We start from the raw sequence: 23,127 nt of genomic DNA on the forward strand, positions 1-23,127 counted from the left end.
GGGCAGAAACAATACCAATGTTCCTCGAACTCGAGAAAGGAAAGCCTTCTCAAAGGGAGAAGGGAGAAGTAATACCGACGTGAACAGAGTTGCCGATGGTCCCTCAGTCTTTCATGCAGGGCACAGAGTCTCTGGTTTTTTTTGTTTTGTTCTTTTGGGTTTTTTTGCGGTACGTGGGCCTCTCACTGCCGTGGCCTCTCCCGTTGCGGAGCACAGGCTCCAGACGTGCAGGCCCAGTCGCTCCGCGGCATGTGGGATCCTCCCGGACCGGGGCACGAACCCGCGTCCCCCGCATAGGCAGGCGGACTCCCAACCACTGCGCCACCAGGGAAGCCCAGAATCTGATTTTTGATTGCTATGATCGATGTCTTCTCTGTGGTCGCTGCTGAGAATGGAGAAAATGGCGTAACGTGTGTCTGTTCCAACAGGGCAGTAGAAGGACAGGTGGGTAGAATTTATCCAGCGTGGCACACAGCAGAGCTAAGTTCAAGACCCAGAGATTAGTTCGACCAGCTTCCAAAGTCTTTTTCCGTGCCTCCTCACGGGGACGAACTGAGAGGAGGAAATAACATATTATGTGTTATAAAATGCAATGCTTAAAAAAAAAAAAAAGAAAGAAAAGAAAGGAAGGAACAATGAAAGGAAGAGGCACAGTGACCTCATCTTCGCAAAGCCAGGAGTGGGTCATTGTGGCCAGTTTATACCACTGAGCCTGAGGCCCGCAAACATAGGACGGCACCCCCCGCCCCCCCAGATCGCTGGCTAAACTTGTTGATGGCTTTGCAGACCCATTTAGTGGTATTTAGCAGATATTGGCAAGCCTTGCGCAAATCGGGAAATAATGAAACTAGGATCATTACGCCTTAATAGGTGTAGCCAGGATTCATAATCTTTCCCTTCATTTCTAAAAGGAAGCAAAAGAAAACTCACGTGGTGATTTATTCAGAGAAACCCTGTGATTAATCCAGATACTAATCATGGCGCGAGTCTGTGTGTGATACCGCTGCCTAGAGAACAGGTCACTGGTTAGAGAGGGAGGTGCTAGAGGGAAGAGTTAGATTTGTACTCAGAAGACCCAAGTTCCCAGGCTACACTGGCCAGTGTTTCTGATGCTTCAATTTCTTCATCTACAATAAGGGCAATAACCCTGCCAATCTCCCTGGCTTGTGAGAAACTGTTGAGATAGCGTGTGTGAAAGTCCATTTGAGGAAAATGAAGTGCTAAGTCAGTGCTGCCACGGCACGTGTTGGAAACACGTCGAGACAGAGATGTCGGTTGTGCGCATCTCGCTCTGGGTGGGTTTGCCTCTTAGCGTAAAATATGAGTCTGAGGAATCATCTGAGAAATGCTGTAACTCTGAGCGCCAACAGTGACTCCTTCTACGTTTGTTACCCGTTTTCTTTCTAGATAAATAAGAGAGCCTCTATAAGGCAACGAATTGACCGACGCAATTCCCGCAACAATGTATTCTACAGCATTCTTTTTATTGACAAAGTGCAGAACAGAGACAAAGGACTTTACGTTTGTCATGTGAAAAGCGGCCCGTCATTGAAATCTGTTAACACCTCAGTGCATATATATGGTAAGCAACCCATGCTCTGCTTTCTAATCATTGCAGAATTGGAGGGTTCTATTAAAAAAAAAAACAAACGTAAATTTTCTTTTGGCCAAGAGGTACACTGTCATGAACAAATACAACTTTGTCCCCCTCCGCGCCCCTGCCAAAGAGCAAACCACATTAAGTGTTCTTTAAATGTAATACTTTTGCACTGGCTACAGAATCTTTTCCTTACAAGTTTATTGTGGCTAATAAGTCAGCTATTAGAATCTATGTGAAATTCTTTATTTAGTGTTGCGTATAAACAAAACAGAAAAATACAGTCCGTTTTACCTTCATTTTCTGGGAGAAATTTCTCAGGCACTGCTACTGAGTTAGAGAAAAAGATGCGGTGATAAATTATTTAGAATTGATGCTCTTCTATCTCTGGTTTTACGCTCCTGAAGTCCTACTAGTTTTGCTCAGTGCCAGTAGGCAAATTCTGTAAAGAAAATACTTCACCCTCTTTGGAATCTTTCATAAACCTTATTTGTTTCTACCACTGAAAAGAAAAACTTGTAAGGAGCAGAAACTAGGGGACCGTTCTATCAACGGCCTTTGATATTCTTTTGACTTTCTCCAGTTGATGTCTTATATCAAATTCGTTATTTTAGAAGGGCGTGGAACAACCTTCTCCTGTGGTATTCACATTGGCCGGGTAGATTTTTAGAAGTATCTGTATACTTTTGTTGTTTCAATATAGGTGTTTAAGGTGTTTTATTTCTGTTGCCCTGCCACTGGGTTTTTATATCCCTGGGACCATTTGATTTTGCAAGTATTCAGCCAGTTAGAGTACTTTGAAGTGATTTTATTCACTGATCGGTATTTGGGCTCAGCGATGGCCTGGATCCTACTTCAGCTCTACTTAGTCACTGGTTGCACCCTCCTTGAATGAGGCAGCGGGTTGGCGTTTTTTTTTTTTTGGTTTTCTTTTGTTTACATAAATGTAGTCTTTCCTAATGGATTTATCACTTCTCTTTTCGAAGATAAAGCGTTCATCACAGTGAAACCTCGACAGCAGCAGGTGTTTGAGACTGTAGCTGGCACGCGGTCTTATCGGCTCTCTGTGAAAGTGAAGGCGTTTCCCTCGCCAGAAGTTGTATGGTAGGCTCACAGTTATGTTCCTAGCGGCTTCAGACGCGCTTTGTCAGTAGGAAGATGCAGGAGCCCAGTGACTTGAATTCCTGAAAAGAAAAAAAAAAATCAAGATAAGCTTCCCAGACAGCAGCGAAGAACTAAGAACTTGGGCTGATTTCTGGGCTGGGAGGGGAGTGGGTGGGAAGGGCTGGAGGGGAAGGAAAATAATGTAAATTACAGGATGGAGCAAGGGATTCCTTTTCTGAGTGCTCATTTCAGTTTAGTCATTCACTCCCTGCGACTAAATTTGGGCCTCTCTCAACCTTCCTATGATGTCAATGAGCAACGATTAGGAAGCATCTCTGGTGTGTAACATGCTCTATTAACCCTGAAGAAGTGGGCCCTTGTGAGGAGGATAATAATTCTCTTCTTATCGAAAATTAATTCTTTGAGATACTGCTGGGCTGAAAGTTCCAGTCTTGTTTTAAAACTAAACAAACATTAATAGAGACAAGACTTATTCAGTGGCAGGGATGCACTCATGGCCCTACTTGAACTAATTAAGGGGTTTTTTGGCTCGAAGTTTGCAAATTCAGAAACTCTTCAGGCGGTCTTTTTTAATGCGGGCCCAATACCTGCTGTAAGACAATGTAATCTGTTGATAATCTGCTGTCATTTTGTTAAATCATTTTGCAACGCCAGGATCTTTGGCTCAAGCCACCACATTCTAAACAAATAGTACGAAACTGATTAGGAAAGCAGCCCGTCCGATACAGACTCTCAACCGTGGCTTGTTTTGCTTTCAGTATCATATGGCTGGAGCATTTGTTTTCAGTTTCCTCAGATCGTTAATAGGGAATTAAAGAGAAAATGAGACTTCGTGCTATGCCCCTTCATGCCATCGCAGGAGAAAGGAGATTGTTTTGTTTCACAGGAAATTTACTATGAAGCTTTTTAGATATTATGAATGTACATTATTCCTGAATAGGAATTGAATCGCTCAGGGAAGTACATTCCCTCTTTCAGTAGCTGAGAGTATCCCCAACTGTTCAACACTGCTGATTTCTTCAGTAGCTAAGTAGCAAGGACCTAAAACAAACCAAAAATATCAACCCGTTTTTGAAGATACTGACTTGTTTAGAGGAAATACTTTCAAGGATAGTAGAATGGGATTTGTAGTCACGAAATAGAGCATAGGCGTTTTAGCTGCTTTGGAACTGAGACCCACTAGTAATGGGAATTTGCATGACTGTGTAACACATGCATGACTACGAACCAGTGCCGTTCCTAATATGACAGCTTTATGCAGGACACAGTAAACTCCTACTAACAGATGAAAAATGCCTATTGAAAGAACTGTCATTTAATGAAATCCTAGAATTTTACAGTAAAAGAGATCTTTGAGAAACTTGGAGAACCTGAGGCTGAAATGGATAAGTTCAGGGCACACAGTGGCAGAGCCGGGACAAGCCTTCAAGCCTGGCTCCCAGTTCTGTATGCAGCTGCATGGCATCCAGGCATTAAGTCTGTCTCTGCAGTTTAAAAACATTCTGTTTAAGTTTATACCTTTTGTTTGAGTTCTTTGCCTTCACTTTTCTTCCCCATGGGAAAGAACCTTGATGATCTTGCTTTCACTCTAGCTCATGAAAGGGCAACTGGTGTGACCATTTATATAACTAATAAGAACGCCACATGAGGTCACAATAGGAAAATCTATTTTTATTTTTATCTGGAGAAGGGATCTAGTCGATCTGACTCACAATGACCCTGGTATTGCTGATGGAGCCTCGTGGAGAGCTCTGAAAAACATCTCAGATGGAATCAGCCTGTGCTTCTAGGTTAGACTTAAGTCACAGGGGTGACCCGCGTCCGTGTGGGTGCATGAAACCGTCACTTGCCTTTCTTTCGGCTTACTTCTTTCCTCTTTGCCAATCAACGTGAAGTGTTTCCCAGTCTAAAAATCCCACTGGGCTTTACTAAAAAGTCAGGGTCTAAATGTTTTAAATGAATATTGAGGATCTAAGGCTCAAGATGTCTCAACTGGATCTCACATCCTTCAATGGCAACGTTAAGGTGATAGTGCAGAGGCAATGTGAAATGACTTACTGATCGTGCCCTTCACCACAGGTTGAAAGATGGGTTACCAGCCACTGAGAAATCTGCCCGCTACTTGGTTCGTGGCTATGCGTTGGTCATCAAAGATGTGACTGCCGAAGATGCAGGGGATTACACGATCTTGCTGGGCCTAAAGCAGTCAAATGTGTTAAAAAACCTCACTGCCACTCTAATTGTCAATGGTAAGTTCACTGTTCAGACTTTCTTTTGGTTCTGGTGGGGGGTGAAATTCGTGAAAATTGGTGTCAAAAGTCACTATAACAAAGAAAGCAAAATTTTTAAAAAAATTGTTTTAAAAACCACTTATTCCCCATCCCAACTATTTCATGGTTGCTTGCTCTCTTCCATAAGCAATATGATTTTTTTTTTTTATCATTGTGGTCGGCATGTACATACGCTTTTCAGTTGGCGTTATAATGACGAATCCGAGGGTTCTGTCCATGTGTGTTTCCCTGACAGCAACACCAGCGAGAATGTGGTCCTTCGCTGTGGTCCAGGAGGGAGTCATGAGAACAGCTCTTGACCTCTGTCCTATTTTCTCCTTTCAGTGAAACCCCAGATTTATGAAAAGGCTGTATCATCGTTTCCATACCCGACTCTCTACCCACTGGGCAGCAGACAAATCCTGACTTGCACCATTTACGGTATCCCTCAACCTACCATCACGTGGTTCTGGCATCCCTGTAACCATAATCATTCCAAAGCAAGGTAGGGACAGTTCGTTTCTTGAGTAACTTTCGAATACTTTTTGATCCCTGGACTCAAGGGTCTTATGGGAGCTGGTAGATGGCACGTGCGGTCCACTGGGGCCAAAGGCTTTCCCTGCCTTGGGAAAAGGTAGGCAATATATCTACTCTGCTTCCTTAACCCATGTCTAACCGTTTCTTAATTTTTCTCTCTAGCTTACAGTTTAAGGCTAGGAGCACAGGGACAGAATGAAGGTCGCCCTGTGAGCCGTTCTTTGGAACTCAGGTTGGAACTCGCATCTCTTGCTTTCCAACCGAGAACACCCAGACTTTGGCTCCACCACTGCATCAGTTACACTGGTCTCCCCATTTCCCACCCTGTGAGCACCGAGTATGGCATCAGATCTTCCACCGCTGAAGATCATTACCTTTCCTAGGCTCTGAGCATGCTCCTTCATCCGTCGGAAATGAGCTTCCATGCATTTTCTGCTTCCTAGGAGGTCCTCCTCTATCTTTCCAGGCTCAACAAGGCTGTCACCTTCCCCACCCTCCAGACTTTCTCATTCAGACCCCTTTCTCCCTCCTCAGCATGAACAGCACTTTGCTGACACCACTGTCACATCACAAGGTGTGCGTACGCTTGTCTTTTCTCTAAGCTGTGAGCTGATTCAGCACCTCTCTGTCTTTAGGGGCCGGCACCGTGTCTGGCACACACAGATGCTCAGGGTGTATCTGCTGAATGAATTCAGCCCTGCCCTTGGTTAACTGTGCAGTGTTTCCTTGCTTCCTGTTGATGACCGAGCCCTGTTTGTTGTTTTCCATTACTGTTTAGTCTAGAGGATTGATACTAATGATAGTTCATGGGAGCAAATTTGAAGGACAGGAATAGAATTGATAGGTGCAACTATCAAGTAAGATAGTATTGAGACTGCTCAAGAATTATCATTAGGCCAGATATTTTCTTTGTTGCTTTTAATTCCACTAGCAGAGTGGTTGGGAGAATTGCAGTGTTTTTTTTTTTAATTAGCTTGATAAAAAAGAAATATGACGTAATTCTGGCACAAACGGAAGAGGCTGTTTGGTTTTCTAGATTCTTCCTGCAATTTCAACTTGTCTTCATCTTGTGTTTTAGTATTTTAAGGCATATCATTCTGATCGTGAAAGTTACTGGTAAGTTACGGAATTCCTGAGTAGTAGCTGTTTCCACACATCTGATTTCTCATCTAAGTGAATCATTTGCTAAGAACAGAAATATCTTGCATTTGCTAAGAAAAAGCATATCTTGAATACCTTCTTTACCACTGTGATCATTCAACCCCAAAGAAAGTGAGATCTACTGAGATTTTATTTATTTTGCTGATTTGGAGATGGACATCCATATTTATGGACTTGTCCCTTTAAGTATTTGTGCTAACCTAACTTGCAAATAAATTTAAAATAACTAACTTAAGCTGTTAGGTTTGGATAAAGGTATAGAGTTGAATTTTTATGGAATAACAGCCTTTTTAAGATATTCTTAATTTTTGTTTTGACAGGAGCCAATCTAAAATTTCAGCTCTGTTTAGGATTAGAGCTAGTAACTATGAGAAAATAACAATTATGAGTGATAGAACATAATATTATAAAGTTAGATTTGAATAATGCTAATAAAATATGGTTTGGGGAATGAGGTCAGCTGGAGCGAAACTTTGTAAACGTTACCTCTCTTCTTCTGATATCTTTGTGGTGTATGGGATCCTTCTCCCATGTTATAGAGTAAGCTTGCCGAGGCATGGAAGGATATCGTATTCCTCTTGGAATTCTCTCAAAATTCAGAGCAGTACCTTACATCTTCAGTAAATGTTTGTTGGCCATTTGACTTATTCTCTTAATGTTAAAGGCATTCTTTCTTTTTTAACCGATCACAAGACAGATCAGAAATGAAAGCTTTAACTCTTTCAGTGATGATTCAAATTGTTGCTTGAAATTATCTGCAGGAAATGTGCCTATCCCTAAGCAGCTCTCATTTTTAAAGTCAGTAGACTGAGTAGCTTACCTGTGTCAGGTCCAGATTTGATGCTTGGTGGTTAAATCAGTACATTTAACGTAGAAATAATTTTCAGAAAGATATGTGGGACCTTTGTGCACTAGAAAGCAAATCGGAGAATTCGATTTTACCCTGCAGAGAGAGAAAAGCTCAAACTGACAGGTAAATGAAGCCCTCTTTTACTACTAAAATTTTTCAAATATGTCTTTATATAAATCTATTTTATATAAATCTATTTTATATAAATCTATTTTATATAGAGAGAAAAGCTCAAACTGACAGGTAAATGAAGCCCTCTTTTACTACTAAAATTTTTCAAATATGTCTTTATATAAATCTATTTTATATAAATCTATTTTATATAAATCTATTTTATATAGAGAGAAAAGCTCAAACTGACAGGTAAATGAAGCCCTCTTTTACTACTAAAATTTTTCAAATATGTCTTTATATAAATCTATTTTATATAAATCTATTTTATATAAATCTATTTTATATAAATCTATTTTATATAAAATCTATTTTATATACTTAATTTCAGTTGCAGACAGGAATTTTAGTGACATTTGAATAAGGGAAGTTCCATTCCATGAATTTTTAAAATCTTACTTATTCTGGGTTACATGGTACGTAGTTGCAGAGTGGTATCTGCGCATCATTGTCTAGGTGATTAATATATACACATACTCTTGAATATGTAGAATAGTTCTTGGTATTTAAATTTGAGGCTCTAGTTAAGGGGTAGATCTATATAAGGACCACAACCAAAGCATTAGTTTTGAGGTTAGAAGGTATATGTTTTCAGTAGCTCAAAATTATTAATTGGTTTCATATGGCCCACAGGTTAATGGGTCTAAAGTAAAGAAGTTCAGACTTAAATTGTATAGTTTTCTGGAATCCAATAAATATTTTTTAAAACGATCAGAACAACTGCTCAACTAGTTCATCTTTGTGGGTATTAAGAGCCATAAATAAATCTAACAGAAACTTCCTCCTTTTTGAAAAAGAACGTAATTCAGCAGCTTACCCCATTTTTAAACACTGTGGTTTCTGATTCACCTAGAATTTGTTCTCATAAAACATTAAGAGTAAGGGTGGGGCAGGGGTGGTTACTTTTAGACTCATGTACGTAATGAGCTGAGGGGAAATACGGCACAATCTTTCCCCCCTTTTACTTCTCTGCAGATATGGGTGGTAAAGTAGTAGACTATTTCTTTTGAATTTAAAAAAAATAAGTTATTAGCACCGAATGAGGGACTTTTCTCATGCTTAGCAGCCAGCAGGGACTCCTTAAATAGACTGTCCTAAACTTGCCCCATGTCAGCCTGAGCATAAACCCAGGGAGCACACAGAAGGATGGTGAACTTACAGTACCTTTCACATGTGTGTAGTTTACAGCTTCTGTTCATATGAAATAGAGGTAATTCCATGTACTTCATAGAGAATATGAGCACCAGTGAGGCAGTGTATTTGGGAAAGGTACAGAGTGCCATGGACATAATGCAAGGTTGTAATTACTGCTAGCATTAGGGTAAATGTCTCTCAATAAGGCTCTGAAACTTTTAAGGAACTTGAAAAGAATTTTCTGCCTACTGTAGACCTAGTTTCACAACAGTGAGAATGTTTACCTAATATTTCTGAGAAGTGAACACAAACTGTGGAAAGTAAAATGTAATTTTGCCGTGCCTTAGAAATAGAAATCTCTAGGAGGTCTGGGTTACAGAATTGAGGAAAATAGAATTTATGATTTTTCAGAAGAAGAAAAAAGAAAACGGCCATGTAGGTGAGCTAGGCAAAAGTGAGAATAAGCTCAAATGTATAAAGGGGGAATAAAGTGACTCCCCAGTTGGGTGGCCAGCCCCATTCGTTTGTTTCCTGCCATAGGAGGAAGTGGTTCTGGGCTGTGGGTTGGCCGAGGCTGGGAAGGGGCAGAGCAGGACGTGAGAGAGCTGACCCCTGCTCGGAGAGCCCACTCGAGACTTCTAGAAATTCACCTCCCCCGCTGCATTTTGAAGAGCTAAGTAGGACGACTCACCGCCCACGCAGTGAGCTGGTCTCCATCTCATGGTCCTTGATAAGCTTCGCCACAGCACTGGTCCAGTCTCACAGGAAATATCATGTGGATAAGGTTGCCCACTCAGCGGAGGATGGTCTGTAAAGGAACAATATTAGACTTTTTGGAAGGGGCCCCTCTTTAGGGAATGGAAGGGGGATGGATTTGAGGAACCCAGGAGGAATGAGGAAAGAGCAGTCTGGTTCTTTTCTATAAGGAGGTTTAAGGCCGGCAGCCTTTAATGGTGGCAGCTTGGGTTTTAGAACAAACATTCTTTAGATCACAGGCTATTTTAATTCCCTCTCCCCATCTAACCATCACAAATCATCATTTCCAGGTCATAAATAAATTACACTGATAGCGTTGCATATATCATTCTTTTATATATAAATTTATTTATTTTTGGCTGTGCTGCTGCGTGTGTGGCGAGCGAGGGCTACTCTTCGTTGCAGCGCGCGGGTTTCTCATTGCGGTGGCTTCTCTTGTTGTGGAGCATGGGCTGTAGGCGTGTGGGCTTCAGTAGTTGTGGCTCGCGGGCTCTGGAGCGCAGGCTCAGTAGTTGTGGCGCACGGGCTTAGTTGCTCCGCGGCATGTGGGATCTTCCCGGACCAGGGCTTGAACCTGTGTCCCCTGCATTGGCAGGCGGATTCTGAACCACTGTGCCACCAGGGAAGTCCCTATATCATCGTTCTTTAATGGAAAAAGTGTTAGGTATAGTCGATTCTTTGTGAAAGTCTCATTTCCTTCATCCACTATCTGTGATGATCAATAAAAATAGGTAGAGAGAAATCTCTGCTACTTCTGCCGTGTTGACATTGCCCACATCTTACAATGCATTTTGCACGTGGTCAGTATTCAGTCTAAATATACTGTCAACCGTCTGTTGTCACACAGATATTGATTGGGCACCAACCGTGTGCAAAACAAAGATACATAGCATTTGTGTTTAGAATTTGTTTAATTATGTAAAGTCAGATCTATTTGGTGATTACTTACCCTCTCTATATACGGACCTGCAGGATCTCTCCTCCACAGTCTTGGGGATAGAGACCTGGGAATCAAGGAAATGGGTTCTATTCTTGGCCCAGTCCCTGACTTCTGTGTGACCTTGGCCAGTTATTTAATCTGGGCTTCAATTTCCCCTTCTGTGAATGGTAACTGCTGTGCTTCCCCTTTCCTATAATACCCACTGAGTAACGGGTGAAGTAAGACATTCACTTGAAACGACGTCTTCTTCAAAAAAGCTTGAAATGATTTCCTAGTTGTTGCACACTGTTTTCCTTCTGCTGCTTACAAATTATAAAGCCATTGGACCTGAGGATTAACTCTGAAGATCACGGCCAAATTAACAGAAAACAAAGACCAACTTACGAAAATAGAATGGTCATAAGAAAAGTCTTACTTGTGGTTATGTATTCCGTGGTACAGAATTGACTCAGTAATGTCAATAATCACCCATTAAGGAAAAAATGCAGCAGCTCCTCCACCAGCGGTGTCAACCTGGACGACCTCTGTCAGTGTTGGTCCAGCCCCTACAGACCAAGGCATTATCATTCTTTGCCCAGTTAGCCCTAAAACTTTGCTTGATTCACTTGGTGTTTTGCCAATGAACCCCTGCAGAATGCAAAACACTGTAGTGGGATTCTCAACTCATGGAAGGTGGAGGGGCTAGGGTATTCTTTGTTACTTTCTTAACTAAAATTGTGGGTTTGCTAAGAAAAGCCTAAAAGACATCCGTGGAATCTCAAGGACCTGCTTCCAAAACTCTAGAAAGTAAATCAGATTTTGGCGTCTCAAATAATTATGTGTTTAGACGTTTGATAGAAAATAATATTCCCTGTCACAGCACTGTAAATCAACTATACTTCAATCAAAAAAGAAAGGAAAGAGAAAATAACATTCCCTGCCTCACAATTTGATTCCCCATTTCTGGAACACTCTTCGTTTGCTCAGCGTGAGTGTTCCATGAGGAGACCACTCCAGGACTAAGTGTGCTAGGGGTTTTAGTGGGGGAGGGGTGGCAGGGGGTGGCCTACAAAATAAGGGAGGACAGAGGCGTCTAGGAACTCTCAGAAGTTGCCTAATTGCATTTCTCTATTGTTTACGCCACCAAATTGGCAAAGAAAGGAAGGCCTGAATCATTAGGGATGTGTTAGGTCTCGATCATTTGGGGGAAACACAGTTTTGTGCATCAGAGGGGTAAGTAAAATTAACAGGGCAAAGACAAAACAGTTGCTAATGGTAGTTAATGAGAAATGTATTCAAGGACCCAAATTTAATTGACTACCAGCGTGAATGTCTATTCTTTCTATGCTGAAACAGTTTTGTATTGGATTTTCTGTCTACAGAATGAAAGTCTTACCAATTTAAGCATCGAAAAAGTCAACATCTCCTGGGGGCTAGATGTAGGTCAGTGTCTGAGGGAAGCTGTAATTTAAGCAGACCTCTTCTTTTGGAAATATGACCGCAGTCTACACGTTTTAGTATTTAGCACGCTCCTTTTAAGTACACATACAATTTGTATCCACGTCTCGTGTGTGTATGCAGACTCAAACCAGGCAGGCTCCAGAGAATTTTAACTTGCCACACGCAAAAGCCTGAATCAAAACGGGGACTTGGAAGGCGACCACTTCCCCCCAAGCCCACTTGAGCAGGACTTTGAGCTTAAACAAACAACGGAGTAAATCTGGCCATCTCCGGGAAGCTTTCATCACACGCCAAGTGACTGCTCACTTGCTAATGGGCAGCGTCTTGCGTTCTGTTATATAATTACAAGATGAGGAAGTGCTTGCCACCCCATGTGAGTGCTCTGACAACAGCCCTTATTAAGAGTTCATGCAGAGACCTGAGAACAGAGAGCGAGCTCGTTTGCCAGATGCCTCTTTGCCACTTTTCTACACTTTGCGAGATTTTTTCCTCTTTTCCCACTCTTCGTAGGAATTCAGGGAGTCCGATGAATAATTGTTCCTAATTAACTGTCTCCTGTAATTCCTATCAAACGTTTCATTATGTGCTTAAATTAAGCCAAAAGGCTGAATCATAGGAAGTCCATGCTGCATGGTTTTTAGAGGGAACTTTTGAGCAAAGTTCAGTGTAGTTTCCCAGGATTAGGAGGACCAGAAGGTGGTGACACACAATTTGGGAAGATTGGCAGAACCTCTCCTACTGTCTTTGGCCCATAGTCACAGATTTTAAAAATTGAAGGGGGCATTTTCATGACTGAATCTAGAAACTCCTGTCCTGACACAAGATCCTTAGTCATACATAAATAGGAGAAATCACTTGTACAACATGCACCTGTCCTTGGAAAGCGGCATTTTAGTCATCTCTCTGTTGGCTTGGGAGACTGTTTCTTGAAATATGGACCTTCGTCTGTGGTTTATCATGTAACTTCACTGCCCTTGTAGGTGAAAAAGCAGAACCTGGTGGATTGGAGTAGAAGGAAGGGTGTGATGGATTTAGACTCTGGTCCAGGTAGTGCTTCATAATGAGCTCCAATACTTGCTTCTTCATACCTTCTCTAGAAGCCGCATGGGATGTTTGGTCCCCGTGAGTGCAGTTGACTACTTCATAATAGCTGTAGGAGAGACTCCATCAACCAGCCCTTTCTAGTGCCAAAGTTGCGCCCATCCCTTTCCACATTATGCGTAATCTGGGCAGCAATCCTACATCATGGCCGTAATTTCCCCATAAGGAAACTGAAGCTCAGAAAGTTATTTCTCAGGTGTTTTCAGATCGTGGAGTAAAAGAGGCTAAGTAGGTTGGCATTTCAGAAGGTTACTAGTCATGGGTGACCCATGGGGCTCCTCAGGTGGATCGCCGTCGGCTCCCAGAGAAAGGAACCGAAATCCCCGAGGGGACAGAGGTAGGAGAGCACTGACCTCACTTCTTGGGTTTACTCTTGTCCCCACTGATGACAGAGTCCACCGGTTGAGTTAGAGTTGAACGGGGGCTGGAGAAGGAGGTTAGCGGCAGTTGGGAGAATTTGACTCCCATGGTACCGTCTCTTCGGGAACCAGGGATGATGAGATGCTGGTTCAGGCCCCAAACCTGCAGGTGGGAGGAGACCCTCTGAGGGGCTAGAAAGCCCAAGGGGATGAGCGAGCCTGAATAGGACCAACCTCAGGAGGACAGCAAGTCAAGCAGTTAATTGGGCGCTTTTCCTGTGGCCACTTTCCTCTCTGTGACTTGCACACCACGCAGGCGTTTTTGATCTCTTGCAGGGAAGTCCCATTCCCTCTCGCTCATTGTTCAGGATTAATTTTCTAGGTCAGGATTCAGCAAGCACTCAGCCCTCCGGGGGCCTCACAGAGCTCACGGAAGACTGATGAAAGGAGATGAAGGAGAAAGAGGGAGAACTTACAGCCGATGAGTGTGTGAAACGGGCACACGGAGGCTGCAAACCTCAGCCTCAGCGTGGCTGGATCTAGTCACTCTGAACGATTCATTCGCTTAGAATTTAAGACATTTTAAATATCGTATGATATCGCGGAATCTAAAAAAATCATACAAATGAACTTGTTTACAAAACAGAAATAGACTCACAGATGTAGAAAACAATCTTATGGTTACCGGGGGGAAAGGGGGAGGAAGGATAAATTGGGAGATTAGAATTGACATATATACACTATTATATATAAAACAGATAACTAATAAGGACCTACTGTATAGCACAGGGAACTCTACTCAATACTCTGTAATGACCTGTATGGGAAGAGAATCTATAAAAGAGTGAATGTATGTATATGTATAACCGATTCACTTTGCTGTACAGCAGAAATGAACACAACACTGTAAATCAACTCTACTCCAATAAAAATTTTTAAAAATTAAGAAAAAAGAGTTTAAGACATTTTAGAGATTAAAAAAAGCTTATTTTAGAGATGAGAAACTGAGACTCAAAGATAATTACCCCTCGCCTCACAGCTAGATAATGGCAAGCCCAGGACTGGACCCAAGTCTTGGCGTTCTGTTTATTATTCCTGCTTATTCTTATTGCCACCACGACGCTGTATAGAGTCCCCATGGGAAGTGCTTATAATCTGGTTGAATAAGCGAACCAACATGGCTTCCGTGGGGGGCAGATGGTGAGCCCTGCAGTTAAGGGGGAGCAGTGTGGAGAGGGAAGATCTGGGTCCTAAAGGTGATGGGAAGGTACTGGGAGGTCAGATGGAAAGGGGGAGGGACAGATGTGAGAGAGGGGCACGGGGATAGGATGGTTGAGGAGTTGCTTGGAGAGTCACCGGCTGGCTACTGGGATGAGGGAGAATCAAAACCAAATCTGGAAAGGGCGCTTCGGACCTGATGTGGACTTTCTTGAATGGGGGCTAAATAATTTGCCAGCCAGTCCTTCTGCTTGAGCTCGCCTTCCCTGGCCAGTGCCCCGGTACCCTGCTCTCTGGTTACCAGGGTTCCCCCCGCCGCCCACCCCATTGCGCTGACAGCGTGACGGACTTGTACAGACTCAGGGGTGGGGCTCTTTCTCCCGTCCTCGGCCCGTGTTATGTGCACTGCAGCTCTGAAGCTCGCCTTCCAGGTCAGAAGGTCAAAGGCTCAGGTTTTCACTCAGGCCTTTTAAAAAGTTGTACAGCTGCTTCTTATCCCATTTTTCTTAGGCCTTTCATGTTCCATACCCCTTGTCCTCAACACTGAAAACCACGTGAGATGATCGCGGATTGCTACCTTATTGAGAAATCCTCTTTTGTGAGTGTGAAAAAGTCTCTGGATAAGTAAGGCGAGGAAAACGAAAATGGGTGTTTAGAAGCTACTTAGCACCAAACAGAAGGTTATGGCCAATTTAGAAGACTGCAGGGCCTAGGGTTTCTATTTTTATTTTCCTTAGAGCTGAAACTTATTAAGCACCTGTCTGTAGGATAAGTGCTTAATCTGGGCTTTAGACGTATCACCTCATTTAATTCTAACAGAACTTCTGCGACGCAGGGGACTATGGTACTACCGTTTCCTAGATGAGGCACAGAGAGTTCCAGAGACCTTGTTAGGAACAAGTCCGTCACGCTGACAGCGCAGTGGGTGGTGGGGGATGGGACCCTGGTAACCAGAGAGCAGGGTACCGGGGCACTGGCCAGGGAAGGCGAGCTCAAGCAGAAGGACTGGCTGGCAAATTATTTAGCCCCCATTCAAGAAATTCCACGTCAGGTCCGAAGCGCCCTTTCCTGATTTGGTTTTGATTCTCCCTCGTCCCAGTGAGCCAGCCGGTGACTCTCCAAGCATGTCACCACCCAGCACTTCATCTGTCACTATGAGGCTTGGTGTTGCTACAACTCTGTAGACATTAAGTTGAATAAGTTTTGGTCAAAAGCTCATCATCCAGAAAGCAAATATGCTTTGAGAAGCCTGTGTGATGACATCAAGAGCTACTTTTAAAAGGCATGAGGATGCAGAAAGGCCGTATAGTCTAGAGTTTAAGGACATGGGCTCTGGAGCCTGAATCCCGGCTCTGCCACCTACTACCACCTACCAGCTGGGTGATTCTGGGCAAAGTAAACCACCTCTCTGGGTCCGAGTTTCCTGATCGGTACAATCGAGGTAACAGCACTGACATCCTAAGGCTGTTTAGGGGAATTAAACGAGATGATCTATATGAAGTACTTAGCCCAGTGGTACTTAGCCCAAGTCTGTTTTGCTTAAAGTTTTCCAGTAGTTTTGGTTGCTCTGGGGCCGCCCACTGCAAAGCTCCTTCCCTCTGAAGTAGCATCAGATACACACAAGTATCCTGTGAACACTGACAATCTGACAAAACGATCCATGCTGTCGGGTTCACGTTCTCCCAGGAAGCATGCTTGCGTCTTTGGACAGGTCTTCTGACTATGGTGATTTACTGCAAAGAAATTAAGATGGGACCAGAAATGACAGAATCTTCAGATTATGCAGGAAGTTAGAGGAGCTGTAATATCCTGGACCTACTTGCGTTTCTGAATTCTGCCTCAGCTATTCAGACCCTCATTGACCCACGTACTGTCCGGCCTGCAGTAGCGCATGGGCTCTGGACATTCTACTTGCTTGTGCTCAATTGTCTACGGATATATTTCCATGCACTTGACTTATCTCTTCAATAACCATATCCTTAATGATGGAAGGAGATAAATCCTGTACTTCTTTCAGAGGACATGATTCTACTTCTTGAATGTGTGTGAACAGATTAATTTTTATTTGAATCAGTGCTAGTAATTGCCTAGCAAATGGTGCTAGTAATTGAAGACAGGAGAAGTCCACTGCCGGTTAGTTATTTTCTATTAGCCCAGAAGGTGCTTCTCCACATTCCAGCATCATTGCTTGAGATGAAACTGTCCACCACTATCAACCCGTCAGACGCTGTGATGGGTTCATCCCAGGTCATTAATACTCCTCCTTGGGAACGGACAGCCCTGATGATGGTGACACAGCGCTTGGTTGAGGCGGGATGTGTGAGGTCACTGGAGGGTCAGCAGTGTCCCTTTTTCAGCACGTTTGAGGTGAGTGATGGATGGCAGGGTTGACACCCACGTGAGGTTGAGTCCCCATCTAATGCGTTATCGGGATTCGCTCTTCTCGTCAGGCCATAGCTGAGCGAGGACACGTGTGCTCTTCTGCTTCCCCTAAGCCCTGAGGTTAGGTTGATGAATAAGACCTAGTCCCCACTCTTAAGTAGCTCTCAATCTGGTCCGATAATCACGGCTAACATGAGTGACCTGTCTGCCGTGGACCAGGCACTGTGCTGAGCATGTTACACCAATTAACTCACTTAGCATCCACCCACGTGTTTGACGATGCAAAACGATCTTCTCTGAATTGTTTCCCTTCTATTTTTTTAATCCCTATAAGGAAACTGGTAAGACGTGGTAACGTGGCTTTGCTTCCTTTGAGTTGGCAATGTTAAAAACACATCCGTGCCCAAAGAATTCGAGGCGGTTCATAGAAAAGTACAATTAATAATTTAACAAATCTGGATGAAAATGGGGTAAGACAGAGATATGGCCCACATGCTTTACACATTAGTTGTCAAGAGAGAGAAAGAGACGTGTAATAGACATTTGCGAGAAGCAGGGGCCCATAAGATAAAAGCGTAGCAGAAGTACAACTTTTCAGGGAACTAAAATCCAAGAAGAATGATTTCTCCTCTCACCCTCTGTGTGCTGTAGTCTTAGCAGACGAACCTTCAACCACATTTCTAGTACAGAGAGTGTCACAGGACTGGTAATCACCACCTCCCTCCCTGGTGACCGGTGGCATGACACCAATGTACAATTTATTAAAAGTGGTTCTGTGGGCTGACATGACCCAGTGATTTCAGAACTATTCAAGGGACTAAAAAGACTGTAAGTCCTCTGATCAATTCCCTGTGACGATGATTCTCCCAGCCTTGCCATCCAGCGTTCCATAACCAGACGGTTGCAAAACCATGATCTGAGCTCAGGTCTGACTAGCTCTAGAATTTCTGCTAAATGTGATTCCCTACCCCCACCCCGAAGGCCTCCTGGACGTTTCCGTACTGACCACCGTGTAATAAGTAATAGGCGAACAAAACGTAACCATAGCTTGAAATATGCTTCACTGAGCGACTGGAGTTAATACCTTAAGGCTCCTTGCGTGTGTTAAAGGATGTTATTTGTAGCCACTCCTAACATTTCCCTGAAGGTTTTTTTATTTATCGAATCACCCTTCCTCTGCTGACCAGCCTTTCACTAGGGCAGAAAAATGAATGAAGAAAATGGATGGCCTCTGCGAGGCTCCTATCTGGGTGTAACCGAGTAGGTACCCACCCTTTGGCCTCCTGGTCACCCGGTGTGGGACTGTCGGGATGCCTTGGCCCAGATTCCCTAAAAGAGAGCGAGTCAGGGGCGGGGGAGTCTCTGGGGCTCTTGGGGGAGGCGAGCGGGAGAGAGAGGAGGAAGGAAAGCAGAGGCTGGGAAGACAGGCCTTGTTCTGAGTGTGAATGGACCGCGGGGCCCTCGAGAGCAGGAAGCGGCGCAGGCCAAGACGCTCACGGAAAAGCTCTTATCTAAACAGAGGTGGCCAGGACGCTGGATCACCTCCACCATTGTCCCGGGAGCTGACCCCAGCCTTCAGTCCCCGAAAAGCCTTCTCCACTCCCCCGTCGCCATTCAGACAAGAAGTGGTTTTCAGTATGGGCTCCAAGGCGTCACGAGGTCTCTCCCTGGGCAAGAAGTCGCCGCCCCTACCAACAAAATCCCCCCAGCCTGACCCTGTGACCAGCCTGGAGGCCCAGGCCCTTTTCCTGGAGCAAAAGGGGCAGGAACCATTCTGTCTAAACACGCCGTTTTCTGCCAGCATCCTCTCCTCTATATTGTTCTATTTGTTTTAAGAGAATGTGAGAGAAGGGGAAAAGATAGTGTTGCAGATTCTATTAATCTGATGGCTCAGACACACGATCGCTACTGTTTTGACACGACACACGCAGGAGCGCAGGAAAGTTTACACGAGGCCCTTCTGCAGGATGGCGCGCGGTTGGGGAGCCGCGCGGTTGGGGAGCCGCCCGGTCGTGCCCTCGGGCACGGTTCCAGGTGGTCTCTTTTTTTCTTTTTCCCTCTCCACTTTTTTTAAAAGACGTTTTACAGCCTCGATTTGCTCTCGATTACTGCTCTCCCCCTTTGTTTCCTCCCTTGAAATGATTCAGGATTCTTTACAGATTCTAGTCACAGTAAGCTCGTGCCATCAAACCCCATCACGTGGAGAAGCAGGGTCCACTCAAGTCCTCAGCGTTCATCGTCCAAGAAAGGAGAGAGAGAGAGGGAGATTCTTCTGTGTGTGTTGGGACTTTGTAGAACTTTCTGGAGCCTCCTTTTCTCCTCCAAACTAAATGTGCTTTAACTATACTTTAATGTATGTACACCTTCCTTCCCAGGCGATGGCGCGGGCTCAGGTAGGCAACCGTTGGGTGTAGGGCCCGGCTCGCTACTGTGCGCCCCCCGCAGAGGCCCCTCAAAACCAGCTGCTGCTATAAATGTATCGGCGTTCCTAACAAAGCAGGCCTCGTTCATCCCAGAACGTGTTTAGGAATCATGCAGGACAGCAGTTTTAAGTTACCAGGGGAAAAAAGACTGTAATAAAAGCTGGATCTTTTTATTTTCTTGCGAGATGTTGTCTAATGCTGAAATTCATCAGCCCACAGAAGGCCAAGGTTTCATATAATTTTAGCATTAAAACTGTAATGATGAGAACTAAACAGAATTTATGTAAAAAATTCTGTAATTATATGTAATTTATGTAATTATAATTTATGTAAATTTATGTAATTATAAAATATTCCTCTGCCCCCTCCCCCCTCCCCCAGAGGACCAGGGGCTACTTCTACTTCCTGAAAGCCAATATTTTGCTTCTCTGGGTGTCTGTACCGGTTGGCTTCAGAGGAACCCCAGAGTTTCCTAACACGTGACTCTGAAGCATGGTGGTCAAGGTTTGGGCGGGGTGGTGGTCTGTGGGAGCAGAATTCATGCCGTGTGATGGACGAGTTCTGGTGTGGCAGGAAGAGTGAGGAATATCTGGGTTCTAATTGCAGATCTGTCTGCTACTTTCTCTGTGAATATGAGTAAGACATTTGATTTTCATGAGTCTCAGATTCCTTCTTGGTAAAGGGATTTGTGAAATGGGGATCGTAATACCTGCTTCACTGGGTGACCGTGAGAATTAGTTGAGCTTACATGTGTGTAGCTGCTACCCCAAGTCTGGTACATTAAAAGCAGCCCAGTAACAACTGGTTTCCCTTCAGCCAACCAAGAGCCCAATTTAGCAGAACAGAGATTTTGAAAGAAAGGTCAGCCTGACGTCATTTATCATAGGGTGAAAGGGGATCCTTCACCTCTTTATCTTAAGATTCAGGTGGTAGAGTAGACCTTCTGGGATTGGGGTGGCTATTAAACTTGCTAGAAATCATTTATGAAATGAGAATCTTACACTGGATAACTACAGGAGTCTTAGGTACCATAACACAGGTACATCATAGCACTAAATGGGCAATTTCTAGAAAGGCCGAGTGAAGGGTTGAACCCTCTCAACCTGGTACTTCAGAGAGTCTGTTGTTTTTCTCTCACGGGGGCCACTCCGGAGAGAACACAGACACTAGCCATCCGTGGCTAAAGGTCACCTCTCCCCTCTGATTCCACCAGATGCAACAATCCATCCTTTAAAGAAGTGCCAACTCTGCTTTTTGGGTTGGGGCGGGGGAAGGAAAGGCGGGAGGACTGCAGAAAGTGTGCAGATCGGAACTGTTCAAAGCCAGCACCTAAGGAAAAGCACAGGGGAACACAAGAGGGTACCTAAGGGCGCACGCTCTGCGTTGTTTTTCCCTGGGATGGGTTTGTAAAGGTGAGTGGGACCTGAGGTCAGAAATCATGGGACGACAAATGTAATGTAAATGGTCGTTGCAGACCACGCACACAGTGGGCACTCGGTACACTTGGGCTACGTATCATGAGAGCTGTTTGCCAAATCTTGGGAGGAAGTTGACCGGGTTATGCAAAAAGGGCTAAAAAAAGACATTCAATCCCCACTGCAGTAATGGTATCCGTGTAGCGAATATTTGAGAAGCCTTTTCTCCCTATATACAAAGAAGCACTGAAGTATGACAATTTCTTTCTATATGATGATGATAGAACGTGGATATTATGTTACATACAGCATACAGGTTAAGTGCACAGACTCTGGAATGAGCCAGAACTGATTACAAATTCCGCCTCTGCCACCTACTAGCCCTTTAGCCTTGGGTAATTGACTTAACCTCCTTCATCCTCAATTTCCTTGTCCATTAGATGGGGGATGACAGTACCTACTTTTTAGGATGTTGTAGAGATCAATGTGATAGTGTACGTGAATCGCCTCACACAGTACCTAGCGCATAGAAAGTATAATCCTTATCATAGTAGAATGTAACATCGCATAGTGTCTACCGTAATTATTACAGCCTCTGGCTTGCCTGTTGGGACCGACAGTCAGAATTGCCAAGACTGTAGGTTGGATCCCAGCGTTGGCTTTGCCTTTCTCTGTGGCTCCAAACTGTGTTTGGTCACAAAGGAGCCAAATACTTATGAGTGTGCAGGGAACAGGGCAAACCCATCAGCACTACAGGGAAAAACCCAGAGCATGTAGGTCAGTAACGTCATCTGCATCTATGGAGGGTGTGTGTCGAGCGCTATGTGTCGAGCAGAGCAGCCTGGTCACTTGGACCAGATGGGAGAGCCCCACAGATGTCTCCTACTTGGGAGTCAGACAGACAGACATGTCACATGGAGGGTCCCGGCTCCGTGTGTTGGATCCATAATTGCCTGCTTTCTTTTAATTTATTTATATCAATCTCTAGTCCAAAACTAATTTGTTTCAGCTCCAGGGCAATCGACAATGGAGTACACTCTTACCCCGGAAATTTTTTTTTTCCTCTCGATGGTTATAAATACCTCCACGCTATTGTACTTGGCATGCTGTATGCAAATAGAGGTCAGAGTCCTAAAGCTCATTAGGAAAGGGATGGGGGGCTTGGAGCACGGAGAGGACAGCGTGGAGCTGAAGCTGATAACAGCGGCCTTGTCCAGAACAGTGCCTGGGAGCTTTCTTATCTCCCTTTGGCAGGAGGTGCTGAGGACTTCCTGTGCGAAATCAGGAGCGAGCGCTGCCTTCCTCTTGTTGTTCGGCTTCCTCCCCCCTCAAGACGGTTCCCAGCACAGCGATTATCTTTGCATCTTCAAACATGGCACAATCTACTTCCTGAAGAGCTTGATGTATTCTTAAGGACTCTGGCAAATTCCCCTCCCCCTACCTCTCGTTTCAAGTGCTGTTATAGAGTCAGCCCCCTAAATGACATGCTATTTTTAAAGGTTCCAATGACAAAGAGGGAAAAATCACAGTCCCCAGTATGGAAAATAGCCACAGAACCTGTCCTTTTCCATTTGGAGGACCTTGCAGCAACTCTAGTTTCCAGGCCAGGGCTTGTGCCGACAGTAGCTGCCCTTAGAGGGACGGGCGGGGGGTCGGGGGTGTATGTTGGCAGCCCGAGTGAACTCAGGCAGCCGGCTGCGTTTCCCTCGGGAAATGCCTCGACTTGCTTCACTCTAACATATTTCTTTGCATTTCCTGACAACCAAGAGTTTGAAATTAAGACCTTTCTCTAAGGCCTCCCTTATCTTTTTCACTTCTTTGGGGAAAAAGGAATGAAATTACAGGCTTCTCTTTCAGATACAAGAGAACTTCAGCTCTTGGATATCACAATACCAAGTACCTGGGTAACGTGTGTACATGTCACAGGTGTACACATATGTAACAACCCCCCATATACATGTTATATATATCTCCACAGACACACACGTTATATAAACCTATATATGTACCCCATGTGTGGGAAAGATCTGAGATTAGACAGTAGTTCAAGGTATAGATGTTATGAAAAGTAGGACAAAATAACTTATTTTAATGATAAAGTTTTAAGGCCATGGTATATTTCAAGTCAAGGAGAAAGTGTATAATTTCTCTTTGGTTCCGTTCCTTCTACTAATCAATAAGTTAAAATGTTCACTTTTTTTACCTGATGATTATAGGAATAGCTAATCAAAAAATCTCAGAAATTCCT

The 23,127-nt window shown here is 44.0% G+C and overlaps 1 protein-coding gene across 5 annotated transcripts in view; it reads left to right on the forward strand.

Moving 5' to 3' along the window:
- Positions 1-23,127, forward strand: part of FLT1 (fms related receptor tyrosine kinase 1) — a 174,224-nt gene that overhangs the window by 57,481 nt on the left and 93,616 nt on the right. For all 5 annotated transcript variants that reach the window (XM_049701112.1, XM_004281761.4, XM_049701111.1 and 2 more), the window contains 4 exons: positions 1,408-1,582; positions 2,584-2,701; positions 4,802-4,971; positions 5,338-5,497. In XM_049701112.1, the coding sequence (XP_049557069.1) occupies positions 1,408-1,582; positions 2,584-2,701; positions 4,802-4,971; positions 5,338-5,497 (623 nt within the window). The remainder of the gene's footprint in view (positions 1-1,407; positions 1,583-2,583; positions 2,702-4,801; positions 4,972-5,337; positions 5,498-23,127) is intronic.

The sequence above is a fragment of the Orcinus orca genome, chromosome 18 (genome assembly GCF_937001465.1).
Source record: "Orcinus orca chromosome 18, mOrcOrc1.1, whole genome shotgun sequence".
Classification (NCBI taxonomy): Eukaryota; Metazoa; Chordata; class Mammalia; order Artiodactyla; family Delphinidae; genus Orcinus; species Orcinus orca.